The sequence below is a fragment of the Ornithodoros turicata genome, chromosome 5, assembly GCF_037126465.1.
Source record: "Ornithodoros turicata isolate Travis chromosome 5, ASM3712646v1, whole genome shotgun sequence".
Taxonomy (NCBI): Eukaryota; Metazoa; Arthropoda; class Arachnida; order Ixodida; family Argasidae; genus Ornithodoros; species Ornithodoros turicata.
The window spans coordinates 22,541,896-22,564,443 of record NC_088205.1 but is presented as its reverse complement, the minus strand read 5'-3'; the positions used below and the strand labels follow the sequence as shown (position 1 = coordinate 22,564,443).

The following is a 22,548-nucleotide window of genomic DNA, read 5'->3' as shown; positions in this document are numbered from 1 at the left end:
AGTAACAACGCACACAGCAGAGTATCGGCATTATATATATCGCATAGCTACCGCACAAGATACTCAGCCTTCGAAACCTGCCTTCGACAGTTTGGATAATGGAAATTTTCGTGAATTATCGTGAATACAGTTTGCGTTTGGGAACTCAAGAAGAGAGATGCAGCGTTTTCAGCCGTCCTGTACTCAGGGTCGGCGATAGGGGGGGGGGGGGCGAGTAAGGCGACCGCCTTAGGCCCCGCGCTTGCATATAGGCCCCGCGCACGAAGCCCTCAACCAGGGATTACTTTTCTTAAGAATATCAAGTATGTACTTAATCGTGTGAAACAGGCCCCGCGATGTGCCTTTGCCTCAGGCCCCGCACACCCCTAGCACCGGCCCTGACTGTACTTTATAGTGAGTTGTGCTAATGGAGACAGTGGAGTAGCCTCGTCTGCATGGTATGCGTTCAAGGTGTTATCGAGATCCTTGTTCTGTTTTTCATTGTTTTACTCTATATTTTAATTCGGGGAGTATGCGTATGCGTCAGAGAGAGTGGCAGCATTAGGGATGCTTTGTACCTTTCTCTTTTGGGAGGAGGGTTCAGTTTGGATGCAGCAGAATGCATCGAGAGACTTATTAGATTTATCTTCTCTTTTTTTTTTTTTCACATCAATTCAACATCTTTCAGCTACGTCATTCTTATTATAGTCAGTGGAATCAGTTATTATGGGCTTATAGATCACGGAACAAAACGCATTATGTACAGATAATTAAAAAGGTGGCCAGAAATGCTTCTTTCTAATCTAATTAAAAGATACGCCTGGTGCTGCCGTGTATGACCCATCATATTGAGGAGCCACAAAATTCAATGACTAAGATGGTAATGAGAAAAACATAAACAAGGCAGATACTCAGAATGCCTCCCTGTAATAATTGTGACCCGCTTTCAGGTTCCATAAAATCAGAAGAAAAGCTGCTCGACAATCATGAATATAAATGAGAGCTAAAAAGGGAAAACGACAGCTTTCCCTATCATTTCGAAACGGCCACGTCATCCCACGCAACGCCAACGGTCAACTCTTTTTAATTCCCTTTCCGCTACCTCGAAGATGACACCGCGTTATCGCTTTGGAAGGTCTCCGCGACCAACACTGAACAAGTTCGGCCGCTTGCGCAATGTTTCAAAATAACGGAGCACGCTGCCCGATGTCCTTGCGGCCCGACGAGCACCGTTATGCCGTCATCCTTGACGGCATTCCTGCTGGCTGCTGGCCACTGCGTTATTCATTAGAAAGAAGAAAACCCGTTTGCTTAACAAGACTGCTGCTTGACCCAGTCATATACTTTTTTTCTTCTTCTTCTGAATCGTACAGCTCGCAGTCGTGCCAGTCTGTGCGGTAATTCGAGCCAGGAACGCAATTGACGATATATGCCGCTTGCAGCATACACGCAAATCCCCTGCCTTACACGGAGTTGGCATTTTTTATTAGGGGAACGAGTCATGTTCTGACCTTTCGTCAGTCCGGGGGTCAGTTGGAACAAGTACAGGAAGATGGTGCCGAAGTATTATGTGTGTAGGTGAGATTGCAAAGCGGCACGAATAAGCTTACTGCGGACACCGAGAAGGTACGAGTAAAGCACGCTTTCGAGGCCGGTAATTTACAGTTTCAGGAAAGTCCCGTTGTAGGAGAAGGGAAGGTTTCAAAGAAAGAGAAGGAGACGGTTTCAACGAATCCTTGCTCGTTGCTCTGAGTGAGAGATTTGAAAGGCAGGTGGTTAAACAACCGGGAACGTCTTGTTTGTGTAAGAAAATTGGCTACGATTTTGTCTAAAACGTTACGAATGGCGCGACAAAATTATTAGAAAGGTGAGAAGGTATGCCCGTTATATCTCACACTGTGTCTTCTTGAGCATGTTACTTCTCATAATTGTTTCCCACTACACAACGCGACACTTGCAATTAATTTCTGGGGCAAGGTCATCGTAACGATACCTGCTTCTGACGTCGCTTTGCTTAGAAGTTAAACAATTAGAAATAGACTTCCGATAATTTCACCATCGTAGCCATAATACCATCGTGCCCTTAACTTGCGCTCTGGGTCCCACCACATGCAGTGTGAACTCTGGGGGCTGCATTCCAAACAAGCGTACCGTCTACAGGAAAAAAAAAAAAGTGTAGCGCAGTTATTCGAGCAGAGTACCTTGCCTATCCTCGTTACTTTGACGTGCAGCTCACTCTGTGTCCTCTTGTCGAGTACCGTTTGTTCCTCTCTGTCGTGGACAAACGCGACACGGTAGAGTGAGCTGACGAGGAAAAAGGAACCTCGGTAATCGGCATTAAGCATCGATTAGTTGGCCATTCATTCCCTAAGGGCTTCCCTGGAACTTCCTTGGCCTGGATGCGGCGCTGCTCAACCGAGTCACAAGGTGTTCCACCTGGTGCCATCGTAAAGCTTAGCTACGTACTCATCCGTCTTGTTTTTTTTTTCTGCGTTTCTCCTACTTCCCCCGTCTGTTACTCTTTCCTTTGTTAGTTTTTCTGATATTCTACAGTTTCATCCGTGATGTTTAGAATATTGGTCGAAGCGATGCCGGTGTAAGCCAGAGTGTCGCCCCCTGCTGATGAAACTCCCCAATAAAGTTGCTGCTGTTGTTGCTGTTGTTAGCACAATGTGAAGCTAAGCAGCACGTCCACCTTTTATGTGAATACAGAGGTCTTACAACGGCAAACAGTTCCGAAACAGAAACTGGAGATAGCTTCAGGTAAAGTTAAGCCCCTCACCATGGTTCTGCCTTTTGCACATGGTCTCCTGATTTATTGTAAAAGGAATGAAAATAAACAAATGCATTGAAAGTTGGTTGCTGCTATCAAGATAAATACTGTTCTTTCGTAATTTTGCCGTTATTACACAACTATAACTGGGGTTATGTCACTGTCGTGTAAGCATAAATAACATATTGACCTATAATTTATAACGGTTCACATTGATACCTATGCACTTCCGTATCCACTGCAAACCTTACGAGTGCGTCTGAAGCGAAGGCACAGCACCCATTTCGTATCCCCGTTTACCTCGTGGTCATTTTCTTCAACCACTCCTTCGAGACTTTCACTTTCTGCGATGTCAACTTCAAATTCATAAGAAACGTTTCAGATATCTCGCTATCAACGCTTCAACGCGATTGCATCAATTTTGCTCGTGTCCTTGCATATCACTTTCACGCAATTTTGCCGCGCACAACGAAGAACACAATGGACACGAGTCTCACGCGGCCTAGAAAACTCTCTATCAGGGACGAAATCTGCGGTGCATCCCACACAAGTCTCCGCTCGCTTCGAAACCAGCTCTGCCTACGACTGTACGGGCATCACACCCCTACTACAAATCTTTCTCGCCCTGAAGAACACCGTGGAACTCTGGGACGGAAAATAAAGAAAAAGGAAGGAAGGAAGAAGAAAAACAAATAGATGCTGAGGAACAATTCGTGTCATCTCCCCACTGTGAAAGAACTGCATTGTACGCCTTGAACACGAAACTAGGCTTGCCACAGATCTTGCCTTTCTCTCAGGGGAGGTGGCCACAGACGAAGAGACATTAAGTAAGGGAGGAGAAATCGGACAGCGTGATTTCATAAGTCGACATTCCGAAAAAAGTCCGGACTCAAACGATGACATTTCAAAAGCGTTTTATTTATTCTGTGACTTCGTCGTCGACTCCCAAGTACAATCATGATCACACTGCGTTTTTATTTATTTTTTTATGTGCGAATGCAACATGACAGATAGGTTTCCACGGAAAGTTTCCCGTAGGATTCCCCACGATGTGTGGCCCGAATGTGGCGTCAATGGCTTGACTGTTGTGTGACCTGGTTCAGTGTCGTCTAGCGATGCCAAGAGCTCATGCACCGAATGATGTTGGCGTATCTCAAATGTTGTAGATTGACATACGCAGTAGAAGACTATATTTATTAAAGAACAGGCTTCGTAGAGAAGCAGTGGCATTGTGTGCTTGCTTAATTATGTCTTTATTAAAGCTTGTGTTTGGCATGTTTCCTTTTTGCCGTGATACCAGTATCCTCAGCAGCCTGTGACATCGTGGGTGGGAAGGCGGAAGACGACTGACCTCTGTCCCCATATCGCCTAACTCTAACTACCAAGAACATGACTACCCACTAAGGAATTATTTAACAAGGAATAGCAAGCCCGTTCTTTCTGGCTGACTTTTCCTGTCCCCCTTTTGTCTCTCCTTACTGTCATATATAATATAATAATGATAAAAATAATTGGGAGTCGATCTACACGTAATGTGACCCTTACTTTCTGCGGTACACTTGCGATAAATCAGTGACACAGCCGTCTTTTTAAACGTTTTATTTTCTTTTTTCTTTACTAGACCTGGAGTAGCTTGTGCCGCAGTGAGAGTGCTCACATCTCCATTTTTTCTCTTATCATCATCATCATCATTAACCGCATGCAAAATATACCCTCTCGAAACATCCAGCCTGTTCAGGAAGCAAAAGGGGCCCACATTTTTTCGCTGGTCCTGCTGAGCAATTCACCTGGTCTCAGTCAAGGAGGGGACCATCGCGTGCAGAAAGAAAGATCGCATGAACGACAAAGAACTCCGTCAAGCGCTGACAGAGTGAACATTAACCGTTCACTGCTGCCGTCTGGCCAGATTCTCGTGGGGCACCGGACTGGGGCGGGGTGAGTTTGTTCACGTGAAATGGAAAGTGAGGGCCTGTTATCGTGCGCCGGACACCGGCCGTCGATAAATTGCTTTCGCTGACCTAGTTTCGCGTTTCCAGCCAGCCTATCTATTACCCAAAGGCAGGTAGGGTCCGTCCTCCGAATTCTTTTACGTTATAGTGTTTGCCATCATTTTTATGGCAACGAGGTTCCTTCCCTTAATGAGTGGGGCCGTGGAAAAGCGTTGGCATATAGGGGCAAGCGAAACAAATTAGAAAGGTGGCACACGGGAGAATATGATGTGAACAGTTTTCTTCGTTCTTCTGTCGCCAGGTCATAAACGAAAGTATAGGATGGATGAATTTATCAGAGAAAATATTAACGACGGGCCCCTTTCGTGCTCGCTTTATTGCCTTCCATTTGTAGTTTTGAAAAGTGGGCAACGAAGGCGTACGTATCGTTTCGATGCCTATCGTCACTTTCTCGGCTCTTGTAAGATAACGTATAGGCGTGTCGCAACGTTCATGGTAGCTTGTTTCGGGACTCGATAATAATAGTACATTCGAAAGCCGTGGAAGTGGCCCGCCAGGTGATGGATAGTTCACTATTCGGAGTGGTGTACCTTAGTGTTGACGTCTTATTTGCTGATGCTGGGCCGTTCTTCGGAACGTTGTTGATGGATGATGTGCTGACTCATTCAAAGGAAAAAGAAGTTCGAACATAAATTAATAACCTCTTCTGTTATGTAAATAAAATGTTTTTTTTTTTTTTTTTGCAAGTTGTTGCGGTCTCTAAAAATTGTAGGGTAAAGACTCCACGGGTTGATGATGGTAGTACTTGACGGAATTTTTGTACGTCCCTATGGAGTTGAAAAGCGCCCATGCGTAAGAAGTTCTCAAACGAATGAAACTTCGTAGGTATTAGCGTTACCGGACTGTGTCGTACTCTGCTAGTGGCTGCTTCCTTTCACTGTTTATTTTCTCTTTCTCCTTTGTGCGTGTGTGTGTGTGTGCGCGCGCATATTTTTCCTCTTTTGTAGCAAACTCATACTCAGTGTAGGTGTACTCGGGTATCCAGCCACTGACGCCCTCGTGTACCCAAACTCCTTACACTGTCCGCTTTGCTGTAGGAAATGTGTGGCCGCTTCCCCACAACTGTATTTTCCGCTGTAAATCTACAAGGAACTATCACCCTGTCTCGTATCTGTGCGCAAGCACTCGGTTTTCTTGCTAAACGACCGAATTCTACCGTTTCCAGTGGCAGGGAAGCCGTTGAGACAGGAAAGTATTTTCCTTATTCATAAAAAATAAAAAAAAAGTACAAGGACGACTTTTATCTAAATCTGCAGCGAGTGGCTTCACGCCATCTACTGCATACTGATGCTCGCACCAGTTGATGCTGCAGCCCAGATTTTGTAAAGGAAATGGACCAGACGGTTCGCCTGAGGGATTGAAAGGAAAATCTAGTGCGACCGATCACTGTGCACCATCAACGAAATCTCCGCTTTAATGTGTAATGTCCCCGTACCATTTGATCCCTGAAGCTCCGGATGTGATACGGATAATAAATATGCAGCACGGAGTTACTAGCACAACAATTTACGCCAATGTTATGCCGACAGTCTTGGGGGGGGGGGATATATTTATTAGAACAAAGAAAAGAAAAAGGAGGAAAGGTCAGCCAAACGGGACGACGGCTTGCTGTTCCGCAAAGAAAATAAGGAAAAAGTAAAGGAAGAATAAAATAAATAAAATGAAGAGAAAAGAATTAGGAAATAAAGGATAAACTAACAAACTCTAACAAAGTCTTGGGGGGAAAGTTGATTAAACACATGCCTAATGATGGTATGGGCTTCTCGCCGTTTTACCTTCACGCTGTGTAGAACGTTATGTCGCCATGACAACTGTTGAAGTGGAGAAGCGACTTTCCATACAACAATTCTTGGAATTTTTGTATTTCGTATATGTCTTAATCTAAGCATAACGACTACCGTAAGAGGACAGAGAATACACAGACTACGACAGAACGCTCCAGGAAAAGCTCGCAGCTGACCGTGGCACCACACATATCAGTTATGAAAGAAGCACACACGCAAGCACTGTGCATTTTAAGTCTAATTCTCAGCTGAATTGTCGCGAGTCAATCGAAATACTAACTGATATAGACGTTATACTCTCAGCGTCGTCAAGTAGTTTCACGTTCTGCACATTTCGTTATGGTTTCTTTGAGGACAGGAGTACGTTGAGGATGCTGGCCTTTATTCTTCCGCTTTATGACATGCAAGACACCGACAGCTGTTGTGGTTCTCTTAGAGCAGTGGTCTTTTCTGGAGCAGTTTTCTTATTCGAAGGCGACGTCTTCGTTCCGTCGAAGGCATTAGCCAAGTTCCGTTCGCAGCTGAGCAGAATCATCCCGCTGTAGACTCGCACGTCCTACGCGTCGGCTGTTGCACCGTGCGTATACACTCCGTGCGCCTCCGACGTTACGTCACTGCTTCTACAAAAGGTAGGCAGCTGTCGAGCACAAAAGGTAACCACTTGGGCAATTCCCGCAAGGCAGGGAATACTAAACTCCCACCAAGCTCTTACGACGAAACGTGGGTGACTACGTGCATCCCTTCGTCATTGATGCCTGCGCGGCGCTAAGATGGCGTGCCCAACTATATGCAGCTTTCCCTTTCTCGCTATATCCTAAACAAGGTACGTCCAATGCATATGTGTTGCTTGTGTACTCTTAGTACGATGGCGACAAAGAAAAATGTAGAAGAAAATGGAGGAACTGGGGGATCTGTGGCAGGCTATTTGAGCGTCAGAGACGCACTGGAAGTGTATAAGGCAGATGGAAGGATATACAGCTGATCAAGATTAGGAGAATAATGTAATATTTCCTTGAGAATGACTGAAAAGAGGGACGCAGGACAGAATACGAAGGGCACAGGACAGGATTTTCTTTTTTCCCACACACTCTCACGGAACAACAACAACTTTATTTTGTCTTTGGAGAGGGGGGGGGGGGGGGTTCATCGCCAGAGAGTAACGTTAGTCGCGTTACTCTCACGAAAATACTACCTTATTGATAGGAACATTTATCTCCACCAGCATCTACACACGAGCTTGCTTATTTTCTGCTTCTACATCCAAGATACGGGGAAATCGACATCAAGGGTGACATAGAGAGGTCACCGGTGCGATACAATAATATTCAACCCAGAAGATGCCAAACACACAAATATGAAGTGTTCATGACGGGCACAGCGCTCAGTGATGCAAAACTCGTTTGCGCGCCATATATTTTGCCAAACAGACGTCAGGTGTAGACATACAAAATCCCTCAGGCGCAATAAATGGTCGTAACCCTTTGAAAGCCGACGTTAATCTAACTATATACGTCTGAAAGGTTCCTGCGGGGCAGCTACCCTTTCTTTTAGGAAAGTCTTCCTCACTCTCATCAGACGTCAACAACATCGCTGTTCATGAACTTGATGGTGAGCCAACGCCCCTTATACACCTTTCCTCGTAGACAACAAGCTTAGCATGCTGATGCTCGCAGCCTTCCGTTCAAATCGTGGAGGGAGGGGTGCGTCCCGGTCTCCTACGTTCTCCCAAAGGCCTTGCCCGACGCCTCCAAAGCCCGTTGGCGTCTCGCCAGACGTCCACCCACAGGGTCTCAGGCACCAGGAAGCTTTTTGCCGTGGGTCGACTAGGTCAAGGACCCGGTGTCTCGGACTTCCAGCAATCCGTGTCTCCAACGCAGTTGGCGTTATTGTTTGACAGCGGATGGGTTTGCAATCCCGTTAGTTTGCGCGGCTGTTGCTGGATTGGGACGACAGCTGTGGCAATGGGCTATGGGGCTCTCTACCTGTGAGGGGGTGCCATTCAGAGGTCAACTTGTTGTCATGACTGACAGGATGGAAGGTGAAACTGTAATCATGCTGACGTTGGCAAGCTTTTGCCGTTTCCTAAAGATAACTTTAGCAGGGACATGTGCGTGCGTGAGTCATTAGTAGTTGCAAAAAAACAACAACAACAAGGAGCTTTGTAAAGTATGGAACATTGGTGGTTCTGCGTATTCGAATACAAATGCAAAAGGCGTCCGGAATACGTATGAAATTTTTGCGACAGACGTACTCAATTTCCTATTCATCTCGGAGTCTGTTCCGTAAATTTTGAATGTCCCTGTTATTTGTAGAAATGCCAGTCGCGTTACTACGCAATTCTGCCCCTACTGTTCCCGGCAAATCTTCTTTTTTTTTTTACTCCGTGTTAGCGTCGCGAAGCAACTGTGGCTTTGAGCGGCGTACAGATGTGGACAGATGGAGAGAGGACGGCAGGAAGGGGTGGAGGACAGGAGCATTACTATGCGCCCTGGGCTGACTTCAGGGGGAACTGTGCAGACATTCGTCTAGAAAGTCTTCCGAAAACCCAGGGAAAAAATTCAGCCAGCACAGCCGGTGGTAGGATTCGAACCCACCACCTCTCAGTCTTCAGCACGACCTTGGCTACCACCAACGAGCGAGACGCCTTATCCCGCACGCCCATGCCGCTGATCCCGGGAAATCTCACTTCTCTGACCATTCCCGCATTAAACGGCTGTTGTTGGTTCAACGAAGTCACGCGTCTCCCAAAATTGCTGGGTCTAAACCATCCGTCATTCTGTGAACCCATGTCACATTATATCATGATCGGAAAGATTAGATTAGATATGTAAAAGGAAACATGGAGATGACGAACAAAAACCTCCAGTCCTCCGCACACTAATCCCACGGTAAGATCGCACAAAGTCACATGCACATACACCGTGAGTGACAACCTACTTGAATGTACTTACGTAAGTGAATTTCAGTCAGTAATCCTACTGCCTGTGCATTGAACGAGGGAAGAGAAAGCGAGGAAGATGTGCTTCCTCTCGAACGAACAATTTTAGCGCGAAAAATCGAAAGTCCTATAGCTCCTACGTGCTTTGCCTAATACCACCCAACCCACATGTGTCAAACTCAAATGAACCGTCAACTTCACTTGCGACAGCGACTAAAGACAATCCTCTTTTACATCTGCAGACGACGTGAAAATGATAAAAGACTGGCTCAGGTGACCGAAAAATATACATCAAGCCACGGGGTGTCTTCGTCAGTACGTTGCACTGTGTCACTGTCCCAGACGCCCAAAACTCCTGTTTCTCTCTCTCTCTCTATTTTCCTGTCAAAACCAGTAGACTTTTCAGCAATGTAGAAAAGGTCCCGCAGGCCCACTTTCTTGGCAAAGGCTGTTATCGTGGATAAAGGATGAGTCGGTGCTCGGCTGTGCGATCTCATGTCACATTTGGCAACGTCAAATGCGATTTGTTCGTGCAACTTGCGATTATTGCTAAATTGAGCGTGCGACCTTCGAGTGTTTCATAACTTGGACATCTGAAGGGACCTTGTTCGTGGAGAGCTTTTGTGGGTGTGGCTTTCAAGCTGAGGATAGTGCTGCCTCATACACGATATCGACACCAAGAGTGCGTCGTTTTATGGCGATATGGTGTCTCGCGTGTCTGGTTGGTATACTGCACTGGTCTGGTATTGCAAGTTTATGACTATAATCTGTCAGAGCGTTTGAGGAAAATTTAATATAACGTGGTATTAGCGTGCAAGTATTCTCTGTCAGATCAACGCATTCTTGCTGGCTGGCACAAGATATAGCAGACGTAAACAACAACAATAATAATAATAATAATAAAAAGACGCGAATCTGGATGTCCTGTACCACGAGCTGAGATTGAGAGCAGAAAATACATGAGGAAATAGCGACTTTCTGGGTTACTACGTTTTAAATGCCTTTGCTCGCTTTTGGTAGCAAGCCGGCATTAGCAAGGCTGACATTTCCATTTTTCTTTCTTTTCATTCTATTAAACATATCCCCTCCCCCTTGCCCGCACTTTGAAATAATTTGGTGTTGCTGGACCGAGTACAGCCTTTTCCTCAGGATTCGTTGGTAGTTATGCGAATTACGACGCTTTCCAACGAAATATTTCTGCGCATAACAGCGAATACGCTTGAAGTCCTTATATGGATGAACAACAGATACCTCCAGGCCGTACAGGCATAGAAAGCACACGAACATGATGCAAACGAACACGGTCCTCGAATTTGGGAAGGTTAGTGGATTTGCATCGATGCAGGCATCACGCGTCGAGGCCCACTATGCCGACGGAGGCGTGATCAAAGCGTGTCTCAATTTCACGCCAGGAGCTCCCCAACCTTGAGAGGCATTGGGTACAGTGGCTGCCTAATAGGGTAGATATACAGGACGCCTGCTGTTGTGGTCATGGCAATCAGTTGAACGCCGTTAGGTTGCCTCGGCCACATTTCCCGGTAGAAGACCATGAGATCCTATAAAGAGGTCCAAAAGTGGTTGCGTTGGCAGAGTCGCACTGATGCGTGATGCTACATGCGGATTTTGTCATCTGCTCAGATTTACTGATGACGGTGTCGCCGCAGCACAACGCATGGGGGATACTACTCGACTTCACAAGGGAAAGTCAATTCCTATGAGTACTTTAACGATGGGGGGGGGGGGGGATACTAGCACCCACACATCAAGCAGTATGGCGACCATGTGAATGAAACCACTCATGATCAAAGTCGATCACATGTGAACTTGTACTGCCCTGTTCAGGACCTTTCCGTGGTGTTTGGTAGACGAGCGCGCTGCCTACCTACACTGGCGCCAGTGAACCGGAGGGGCGGCCAATGAAATTTTCCAAACATATTCATCGCAATGCTCTAAGCACTATACGGTCCTGAAGACCTTTAGATTATAAACAGCTGCTTCATGATCGCATGAGCTTTCTCATTAAGCACTGATCTTACTCTGGAAATGAATGTCCATCTCAAATATAGTTTTTGACATGCCCTCTCAGGAAATGAGTATGATTTGTACGTTTCCCTATACACCTGGTACTGGCAGTCAGCCTTCTCCAGCAGAAGAGGAGGAAAGCTCGGAGGAGAGAAGTCAGACGTTCCACTAATAGCTTCATACCCTGTCTGCAAACTTGTACCTTCGCGATGTCCTAATTCTAGTGCCAATATGTAACTGTACTGTACGTATTCCTCTTTGTGAATGACATTGATATCCCGTAACGAACTTCAAGATGCAACCGATGTTATACAACATGAAAGTAATACGTCGATGGCATGACGTCTTGTCGAATATCAACCTCATTTTGTCGACGGAGTTCGTTTATGCATTCAGCGTGACTTGCGAAAGCGGGAAGTCCGGAAGCACCGTTTCATTGACAGCAAGGAAGAAGACACCGTACTGTGCGGTAATGGCAAAAAGCGCGCAAGGGGGAGCTAGTGAACGATACACCTGCCGAGGAAAGCTGTACCGAGGCGTGACCAGGTATCGACAACCCAGTTGAGGGCGAGACGTAGTGGCATATATGTCATTCAGATTCGTCTCGAAACGGCCGGGTTGGCACCTCGAGTGTGAATTTCTGGTGAAATCGAAAGTATGTTGTTAATATTCTGTGCCACGGTGGCGAATGTGACAAGTGATGGTTCAGTCTAGTTAGGTGCGTATGTTACATTCGTAATCTACGTTAAATTAGATTAGAGGAGAAACAAAAAATGCGGAGTTGTTAGTCCAGGCAGGGCTATAGGACTGGCCACTCAAGTACTTGCACAGTGCAGTACTTGCGGGTAACCTACATTACATTAGTAATGGCTGGTTGATTGAACGTATCAAGGCTTGACGTGAATGATTTTACATAGCTACAGCGGTTAACATGGGTCAGTGTCTGTATATGCGTCTACCATTGTTTTGTCATGTTCCTTTTCAGTTTCTTTTAGTCACTATCTTCAAGTATCTTATACCAATGTTTTGTTACGTAACACATGCCCCCTCATTATTAAAATCACGTTGGTCATATGACCGCGTCTTGCAGTAATCTGGGCAATAATTTCTCTTAGCAAGCGTTCAAAAAGATCAAGCACACATCAGAGTTCATGTGTGGCACACACACTCACATTCACAAGCATCCTACAACCTCTAAGGATGTCGAAAGAATTTTCGCAGAAAAAAGTTTTAAACGCGTCACTCCTTGCACTTTTGTCATCACAAAAATTGAAGTTAAATATTTTTTTCTCTTCCGATACCACGCACGGTGGCGTGTAATGCTCCATAAAGTTTTGTCTCGCAGAACGACATTCAAATTCAATTTTGTCTCTCCTCGCGCAGAGGAGAAAGCCGCAACACGCAAAGGGAAGCAAAAGTGCACGCGGAAGTTTTTCTCACGACGTCATCAGGCCGACCGACCCACTTTCGTCGGCAGAGCGGAAGAAGAAAGCAGACGATGCTTCGGCTCGATCAGCCTTTCGTTATTGGCGATTTCAAAACCATAAATGATTTCTTTGTTTTATTTCCTCCTACGCCTTGTGAAACCTTCAATTATAGTGGCGGGATATGTTCAATGCGCCTGGAACGGAGTGCACTGTTATTTGATTTGTTACGGGACTAAAGGATGCGGTTTCAAAGAGGTTGATTGTCTCGTCTGATGACAGTGGAACGGCCTATGATGAGACGGGTACGCGTTTGAGAGCTGTTCTTTGTTGCGATAAGTGTAGCACTTGTCGTCTGACGTCAGTTTCCGGTTAAACGTTACGAATGGGAAGTGCTGTTGGAGATTGAGACTTGAATGATGCAGGAAAGTGGAAGGGAGATCTCTACGCTGGCAAGATTTTTGCAAGGTGTTCACGAACATAGTTTTTGCTTTTGCAAAGTTCGGGTGCGCGTGCTTCATTTTTTAAACATAAAATTAACGATTCAATTATACCAAACACGTTATAATAAAACGACGTTGCATCTATAGGTATAAGTACAGTCATCTTTCATGGTTGGTACGGCTCACAGGCGCGTATAGCGTTCATCAAAGGTCAGAGGTGCTCATGAAAGCAGGTTAGTTCCGAGGCCAGAGCACCATCCGAATCGCGGACGTGCTTCTTACTGGCTGCGCATGTGCCTGCCACCTGTTTGTGTTTCTTTCTTTTATTCCTTCTTCTTCTTCTTCTCGTTTTTTTTTTTTTTCTGTGTGTAAAAACGTAACACATATTTCCTATTTCGTGTCGGTGCTTTTCTTTCAAAGCCGGGGAAAAGAACGAGACAGATGCCTACGTGAAGAGGAAAATGTGAACGAAATAAAAAGATGCAAAAAAGCAACGAGAGAAATCCCTGAGGAGGAAACGAAAAGGGGAGCGATTGATAGGTGATAAGGAATGCAGGAACGCTCGGTTTTTACGATACGTATGTGCAATCCATGTCACCATCGTCATCTATTAGCTGTTGTTGTTTGTGCGGAACAAAACTGGGGAAAATAAAATCTTTGTAGCGGCATACAGATATTATAGTGTAGCGGAGATATACAAATCTTACACTACTGCACTGAACGGTTACACCTAAGGAAAGGCACGGTTCCTTATTCTGACTTGTCTTAGCAATGCTCTAGTGAGTCCGTTTTTTAGTCTCTTCATTTCTTGCTCAGTTCGACCCTTCAATGAACATTTCATACGGGTATTGCTAGCGCAACAACATCAGCGTTAAATAACGTGGCAACAGTACGCGTTGCTGGAATGGGTGGGCCACGCCCTTTACGATTCTCCGTTTGGTACCACTTTGCATATACTTCGTTCCTTGTTCCAATTACATCTGTTAGAAGTACAAACTTTTTATAGTATTTTTGAATTTGCTGTATTTAAGCAAACGGTGCTCTTTTCCCAACAACTGAGTTCCCCTTCGCATAACTACGTAGTCCACCTACAACTGTGTGCCAATTGCTTATACGACGACCCCGATCAAAACATCCATTGCATTTTATTTGCGGTGTTATTACGTACGTTTTGTTTGTTTGTTTTTTGTTTCTAACGGTTCTACTTTTGTTTGTAGACAATAGGAAAACGGACCGCGCTGCAAGAGAAACGCACATAGGGTTACGAAAGTGGCGAAGCATGATCTTCGGTTGCGTGCGTTTGGAGGCCTTGAATCATCACAATGAGCGAAACCGAGTCACACGAACAGGAGACCCCTCGAGTAGATTTTGTGCCCACGTCAACTGATTGGTTTCCAACTTGTTCAATCATTCGAACCGGTCGTCACTTGTTGAAATTGGAAAACGTCTACGCGTCCCATCAAGACCTTTGGAGCACACAACGCTGTGGTTAAAGCAACCGTGCATTCACACGAGTGACATCTCCACGGAATATTCTAATGGAACAAAAAAATGAAAAACAGCTCATGAAGTTCCGTTGCGTCCTACGTTGAGACAGTTGAGCGTTTGCACGGCGCGGGAATACCTGGAGTGACGAACTGCGCGTACGGCAGAGATAGCAGACGACACCATCGGCCCTGGGCTGTAGCCATCGGGCTACAATAACGCACGATAGCTCATCCGCTATATGGGGGGGGGGGGCATATATGTTTATTCGAGGACAAGTACAAGTATATTGGAAAGGTCAGTCAGTCGCAAGGTCGAGTTGCTATTCCGTTGAAAACAAAAAGCAAAGGAAAAGAAGGGAAAGGGAAGGGGAGAGGAAAGAAATTAAAGCTGATTCAGAGACTACATCTGGCTTAATAGGTTGGGCTGCGGTGGATCTCGCGATAGCAGTGACAACAACGGCGATATGCCTTAATTGAAGATAAGCACGCCCATCTCATTTGCTTCGACAAAAGCGAAATGGTGCTGACAAGCTGGTGCATGATTGTCTTCTGGTGCATGTCCGTGTCTCGGGTTTAGTTTGCACTCATTTGCGTAAGTCATTGTTTCTTCTTTTCTTTCTTATCTCCTATCGAGACCCGTCCTTCTGTTCTGCTTTTCCTTTTCTTCTTTGTCCTTTCCTTGCTCCTCAGCTCTACTTTTAACGTCCTTTTTTTTTTCATTTTCAGTCTCCAGTTCCACGAGATTAAGTCCTCCCTTTCGTCTATCGTAAAAAATTTTTGTCTCACAATATTGATACGATTATCTCCTTCTTATAATATTAATTATTACTCACCATCTCCCGTGGCATAGTGGTTAGGATGATTGCTTTCCACGCCAAGACTGGGAGGTGACACGGGTTCGAATCCTGTCACCAGCTGTGCTGTCTGAGGTTTTCCCTGTGTTTTGCGAAGACTTTCCAGACGAATGTCGGCACAGTTCCCCCTCAAGTCGGCCAAGGGCGCATACTACCCCCCCCCCCCCTGTCTCCCACTTCTTCCTGCTGTCATCTGTCCACGTCTGTACGCCGCTAGCCACAGTTGCTTCGCGGCGCTAACACGTAATTAAAAAATGAAGTTATTACTCATACAGATAATTATAATATATACCGAATGATTCTACGAAATTTTTACACTGAAATTTTGTATAATTATATTAAATCCAGCAAAATCGAATCCAGTGCCAACATCCGAGCAGCGCGGCATTATTTATCGGCACATGTCCCAATTCCATGTGAAGACTTCGGCCAAGCTGCTTACCGGTTGTAGCAATACCAGCAATACCACATAAATGAATCGATTTGGCACGGAATGCTGACCCGCAAGGCTTCGGAAAGGGGACGCTGTTTTTAGCGCAGTGTGGCAACGAAATGGCGGCTTGGAAACAGCGGCGGCAGGCGAGGTGCGGTCAGCGTGATTTGATCACCTGTCCTGACGTTCATAAATGCGGAAGTGGTGATGTTGAGAAATATATCAACGCTGGGTGTGTTGAGGAAAAATTGAACTGATCGGCAGGAAGTGGCCGTGGTTTCTTCTGCGGTTCCATAAAGCATGTTTTATTTCGTCGTGCCCAATTCCGATACGTGATAGATAGTTCAGCCAGCGGCATAATGATACGTTTCTATATCCTAGTTTAATATATACGTTTTTCCTCCTATTACTGAATGCACGAATCCATCCCACTAGGTTTGGTTCGTGTTGCTATGATTGATTGGTGCGAGCTTGAAAGTGTTTCTTATTGGAAGGCGTCGACCAAGCGTTTCTTTTTTTAACCTATGATCCTCCAAAATTCTAAGCAATACAAAAGATAAAAACGAACTCTGTAAGAACGCTGTTATACGGCAAGAAATTCAATAAAAATTGTGCGAAATGCTTCCGCATTTAAGTGCGGTAGCGTCATAGGAACGTCATCCGATTCCGATCCTTGGGCTTCTGCACTCGTTTCGACGCCGTTGTAACTTCTTCCTTCGTCTCTTTACTCGCTTCAATTTTTTCCCTCCTGCTTCTTGCCTTCTTCTCGCTCCACAGATGTTACGGACGGACGATTATATTCACGTTCAACCTATCAACGGCAACGCGAGTTAGTCTTTTTCTCCCCTCACCAGAAGGCAATACACTGTTCGAAACGTGGTATATGTGATTTCATCGGGTCATACTTGCGTTTCAGAAAAGTTATTTTCACAGTTCCGCGTAATAAGAATGTATTATAAAGTTCTCCTTCAGCACGCGAGATGGTGCTGAGGTTCGTATAGGTTGAACACGACTGTAGTTCCGTTGAGCCAAAGTGCAGTGTCGTGAAAATAAGGTCTAGCCGAGATTAAAAATATATGGAACAAAAGTGGTGAGTTCTGCCGTGTCTGTGGGATACTACAAATGTTGCGTAACGACGGATAAAGATGAGCGTAAATTACAACGTGGGACAATATCCGCTGTAATCGTTTATCGAGTCAGGTACTTATTCAAATCTCGAGCCGTCGATTATGCTGACTACGCGTCGTCCAACCTTCGAAAGGTCACAGCGAAATTCAGTTGGAATGCCTGCAACCTCTGACGTTCTCCGTCATTCCTATCGAACATCCATCAAGGTTTTCTTCAGCGGCCATCCTTGAATAGAGTTATGCCGCAGGGAATAACGGAAATGCTTGTTTACAAAGCTCGCATTCCTCGAGTATAACAAATTATTTTCCTATCTTCGGCATTGAAACGCCAGTGGTTTAAATCTTCTTTAATGTAGATCACGTAACGCATGGAGGACTAGTGTTTGCAGCTGGCCAACATCTCAAGGTTACTGTCGGAAGCCTATATTTTATTGCTTAGATATTCTTCCTCTGCGTGGTGATCACATACTTGGCACCAAAAGTGATGACCGAAGCGCGAGAAATGTATAATATTTATGTTACGTGTAAGTCAACACGTAACTATACCTTAACGAACTGATTTAAAATATTCCATCACTAGCATTACCGTTCTTATATTTCCTTCTTAATGTTTATATATTATAGTTATATATGAGACATATATATCTTTAGCCCTAGTGGCGAATGATAGTATCATTCAACTGGAATTATTCTTTGTCCCAGCTGAACTGAAGCAACATGTCTCACATTTGTTACTTTTTCTTTGCCAGGATCACATTCAAGAGGTACTCAACAAATGGGATCAAATCGACGACGAAATCTGGGCCAAAATCATTTGTATGGAACGGAACCGAAGAGTGGCCAAGGCGTACGCCAGAGCTCCAGTCCTCACTATTAATGGCTCCAACGAAGGCTTTGACGGACTCAGGTAACGCCCTCTCTTGCTCGTTTTTTTTTTTTTGTGTACTTTTCCATAAACTATCAAGGACGGCTTCAACGGACATGCCGCGCCTACTAGGGTGGACAGCGGTCAAGACATTTAAGTTCTGACCTCGCCAGCTGTCTGGCAAGCAGTGTCAGATGTCATGTTTAAGAGGCGATGACTTAATTGGTCGTCAGCACAGAAGTGATTCATTGTTAGTTGACACCAGTATGATTTTAAGAAACTGACACGTTAATGTTTGGAAGTACCTGCGAGAAAATGGGCACGTAAAATAGAAAACTATGGCGTCTTTGACGACCCTGCTGTCGGGTGGAGTAAATAAAGGGCTTTGCGTTGCACCGCATGTCGGGATAGCGAATATGGCACGTAGATATAAAGACATGTAGTGTAGAAATTTTATGGTTATGCCTAGTCAAGGCATTGACAATCTGATCAAGCAGTATACTCGTATAGTCAAGGGTAGTCTCTTTAAAATCGAAAGTTCTTAAAAACGGGACGTATTATTATGTTTTCTTCAACGGCATGGACATCTTTCGCAACGCAAGGTTCAACAATTCAAATGTCTGAGGTATAACAAAGTAAGGATTTGGGCAGGTTGCTACATTCTTTAAAATCGCTAAAACCCCCGAGTGCTTGGCTGAGGCACAAACGGAGGCCAGGCAATACAGACGACACAACAGCGGTGTATTGTGTCTATAGTCTGTCGTCCCCGTTTTGTGTGCCCTTCTATACCTACCACTTGTGCGGGCTTTGGCGATTTTAAAGCATGTCACGCGTCACAGCTGCAACAAAAATTTTGACATGTTCAGTACTTTAGAAACACGATTACGCATAGGCACACGCTGTATGAAAACATTCAGACAAATAACTAACCGGCCCAGTTGGTACATGATGACATTCTTAGTGACAAGAGTTTTCAAGTACCTTAGTTTCCTCGACCACATTCTTCTGATAGGATGATATTTCCCGCTCTTTCCATCACGCGGGTTTTTAACGTAAGTTGATTCCCACAGGAGGGAGCCATCTTTGCTAGCATGCTCGCTTTTTGAAAATTACTGCACCAAGTGATCATCCGTAAAAGCTTATATGATAAGCACAAGGCTCTCTCGGAATGGCGTGCCAGCAGCCATGTTCCTTGTAGCAGGCGTGCCATCAAAATATAACATTGTATACTGCGGCGATGTCGAAACATCTTTTTTCCTTGAAGGTGTCCTCCCATAAAGAACGATTGCTCCGCTTTCTTAAAGACGTTACTCGCAGGCTGAACGCGTGACCGATACTACACAGCCGAGATCACGGTATACCCACACCGCTTTTGAAAACTATGGAAATTTCACTTTCACGGTCTTGGCATCTTGCAGAGAAAAGGGGCAGGTGCCGATGAAGGTTATCCTTTGTGTTAAATGGATGGACAAAAAAGAGGCAGGAGAGGAAGGAAAATTGAACGACTGGGTATAACAGCAGCAACAATATCTGAGCCGTACCTACTAATCAAGGTCCGACATCAAACACTGCCCAACAATGCGATGCTTGTATTGGGTGACCCGTTATGCTTCAACTGTTTCGGCAAGGGCACTGTGTCACGTGGTTTTATCGCAGACAAGGTCGCCGTTTTTTTTCCTACTAACGTTGCGCAAGCTGCTCGGTTTTCATATACCATCAACCTTTGCTGTATACTAGGGATGTGCCAACCGAATCTACGAATCCACGAATCCTATAGGTACGGATTCGAGGTTCGGGAATACGAATCCCGGTGTCCAAACCGGCGAATCGAATCTTCCGAATCCACAAACCACGTTTGTTTGTTTCTTTTTCAAGCCGGCGCCTCCTGACTCTGGCGAAAGCCTCATTGGCCAACGGGTGTTTTCTTGTTTGATTACATTGCTCTGGCATTGCTATCCTCCATCCGTCCGTCCTTCTTTTTTTTTCTTCCTTTTTTTTTTTTGCCTTAGTCGTGACGACGCCCACTTCTGTGTGGCCAACAACGGCGAACCGATCCTGCCATTACCCCCCCTCCCCACGCACACACATTGCTCTGGACTGAAAGGGTGCAGGGAGCAACTGTTACATTCCAAGTTTAAAAGTAACATGGGTATGCTTTTGGTTGTTGCTTAGTTTTATGGAAATAATTCAGACTCGAGAGTGTATGTATTTCATGTAGTCGATGAGCACCATGTTAAATAAATTACGTTTAAGAAGAACTATACGGGTACGTTTTCTCCTGAAAATTAACTATTATTTAATATGTTTTACATTAAACAAAGGTATCATATTCTGCTTCAAAACACTTTTCAGTGCAGCTTTTTAACTCGATGGAGAAATGGAGATTGATGTTCTGAAGCTGGAACACAGAAGAAGGGATAAACACACAAAGCTTCAAGTGCCTAAGTACAATGAATGAAGAAAGAAGGAAGTCACTGAAAAGGTTAGCCAACTGCAGGACTCGAACCGAACATCTTCTTGTAGTCCAGGGCTCTACCAGTGACTTCTTCCTTTTTTTTTTTTTTTTGTTCATTTTAAAACTCTTTTTAGAGAAAGGATTCGAAAGATTCGAGATTCGTAAGATTCGTGGATTCAAAGAACCTTCCTTGGATTCGGATTCGGAAAGTTCGGGATTCGTCCCCGCTCTACTTTATACTATACAGGGTGTTCAATTTTATCCGCAACATATTTTTAGAAAAGGTCGCGAGAGCAAGATGTCGTTTCTGCAGTTGACGTCTATGGCCAGGCGGGGCATCCTCTCGAAGAAAGTATGTAACTACAAGACGGCTAATTACCAAAAAATTCATTGATTAACTCATTAGTTATAGAGGATTTCGAGCAAAAGTGAGACAGCAGAAGAGGAGACAATCTTCGTTCATGTTTTAAATACGCTGAAACGCGCACGTGCGTTGAAATACCCATCGCTGAGTTTCGCTATGCAAAATGAGCCGAAACCTAAACAGGGCCTCCTGATAAGCACATGACCTTCGCTGACGGTGGCTTATCTGGGCCGGAAAGCGTTTAATCTGGCCATCAGATCAGCACTTACTCCAATCATCTCCATCGCTCCAAAGCACGTGGCCCTCTGATATCGAATGAGCGCAGTGCTCCCTGCGCTCCCGGTTGCTGCGTTTTCGCTTTCGGGTCACTTGCATTTCAAAATTCGACTACGGATATTTCAACGCATTCGCACTTTGCATGTTTTTTTAAACATGGGATGGCTTTCAACGAGGATTGTCTCCTGTTCTGCTATCTCGCTTTTGCTCGAAATCCCCTAATTAAAGAGTTAACAAAACGAATTTTAGGTAATTAGTCATCTTGTAGTTGCATATTTTCCTCGAGGGGATGTCCGCTTAGCCATATAATTCAAATGCAAAATTGATTGATTTATTGATTGTGTAAAAGAAAAAAATTGAGAAAATACACGGAGATCAGCTACTCCATGGCACGTAAGACACTAATGTGTACGTATTCATTTAACATAACGCAAAAAGCGAAAATAATGAAGGGGGGAAGGGGAAGGTGTAGAAAGAAGAAAGAAAAAAGACAGGTGGAAACAAACAAACAGGAAACAAAGACCCAGAGGGGAAAGCAGCCTCTCATCAAAACAGTCACAAAACCCCCGCCAAAATTGCGGCAACAAACAACAGCAAAACAGAGGTAGTCATCGTCTTTGTTGTTGTTTTTTTTTTGTTTAAAATTACTATTCGTACAGCCCTGTGGAGAAACAATTAATTCGTAACTTTTCAATTCAATTCAATTCAATTCTTTATTTCCCAAACAAGTTGGTGGTTTCCCAAACAAAACTTCGCATGCTTTATACATGATGATGATGATGATGGAAGGAGAAAAAATATGAAGACGGTTAAATGTAGTTTTGGTGCAGACACCATATTGTTGCGACAGTGATCTGTTACAAGCTTTCGGTAACGTTTAACGTCCATGACATTCAATTAACGCTATGCAAATTCTTCAAGAAATTGTTCTGCATTCCTTCGTCTGCTTCAGTAACTTGTCCAAGAACGGTTATTACGAGGGCGTTGTCGTATGGGAAGACGTGAACAGCGCAAGGTCAAAGTATTTTTTTCTATCCTGGACATTTGTGGTCTCTTTCATAGTTTATTAGGATGTTTCCGAGTGGCCTTGACGCTACATTCCCGAGCAGATTGGAGCATTGACAGCATCGTGACTGATGGTGGGAGGATGATTGCTCCAGTTGTGCTTCGAATACAATGCAGTATCACGTTGGAGAGGGACTTCAATAATCAAGTTTAGAATGATTGCAGGTAGATCTATTGGAAGGAAACCTGTTATAAAGCAACGTCAGCTGAGTCACGCGCCTTCTTATACGGAGACAATCCGGTTGGCACC

The 22,548-nt window shown here is 44.7% G+C and overlaps 1 protein-coding gene and 1 long non-coding RNA gene across 6 annotated transcripts in view; one reads left to right on the top strand and one right to left on the bottom strand.

Annotated features, from left to right (window-relative positions):
• Positions 1-22,548, bottom strand: part of LOC135394226 (uncharacterized) — a 225,320-nt gene that overhangs the window by 108,419 nt on the left and 94,353 nt on the right. The gene's annotated exons all lie outside the window — the stretch shown is intronic.
• The window catches only part of LOC135394224 (uncharacterized), a 247,129-nt gene that overhangs the window by 191,341 nt on the left and 33,240 nt on the right, over positions 1-22,548 (top strand). For all 4 annotated transcript variants that reach the window (XM_064624844.1, XM_064624843.1, XM_064624840.1 and 1 more), the window contains exon 3: positions 18,023-18,180. In XM_064624844.1, coding sequence (XP_064480914.1) covers positions 18,023-18,180 — 158 coding nt within the window. The remainder of the gene's footprint in view (positions 1-18,022; positions 18,181-22,548) is intronic.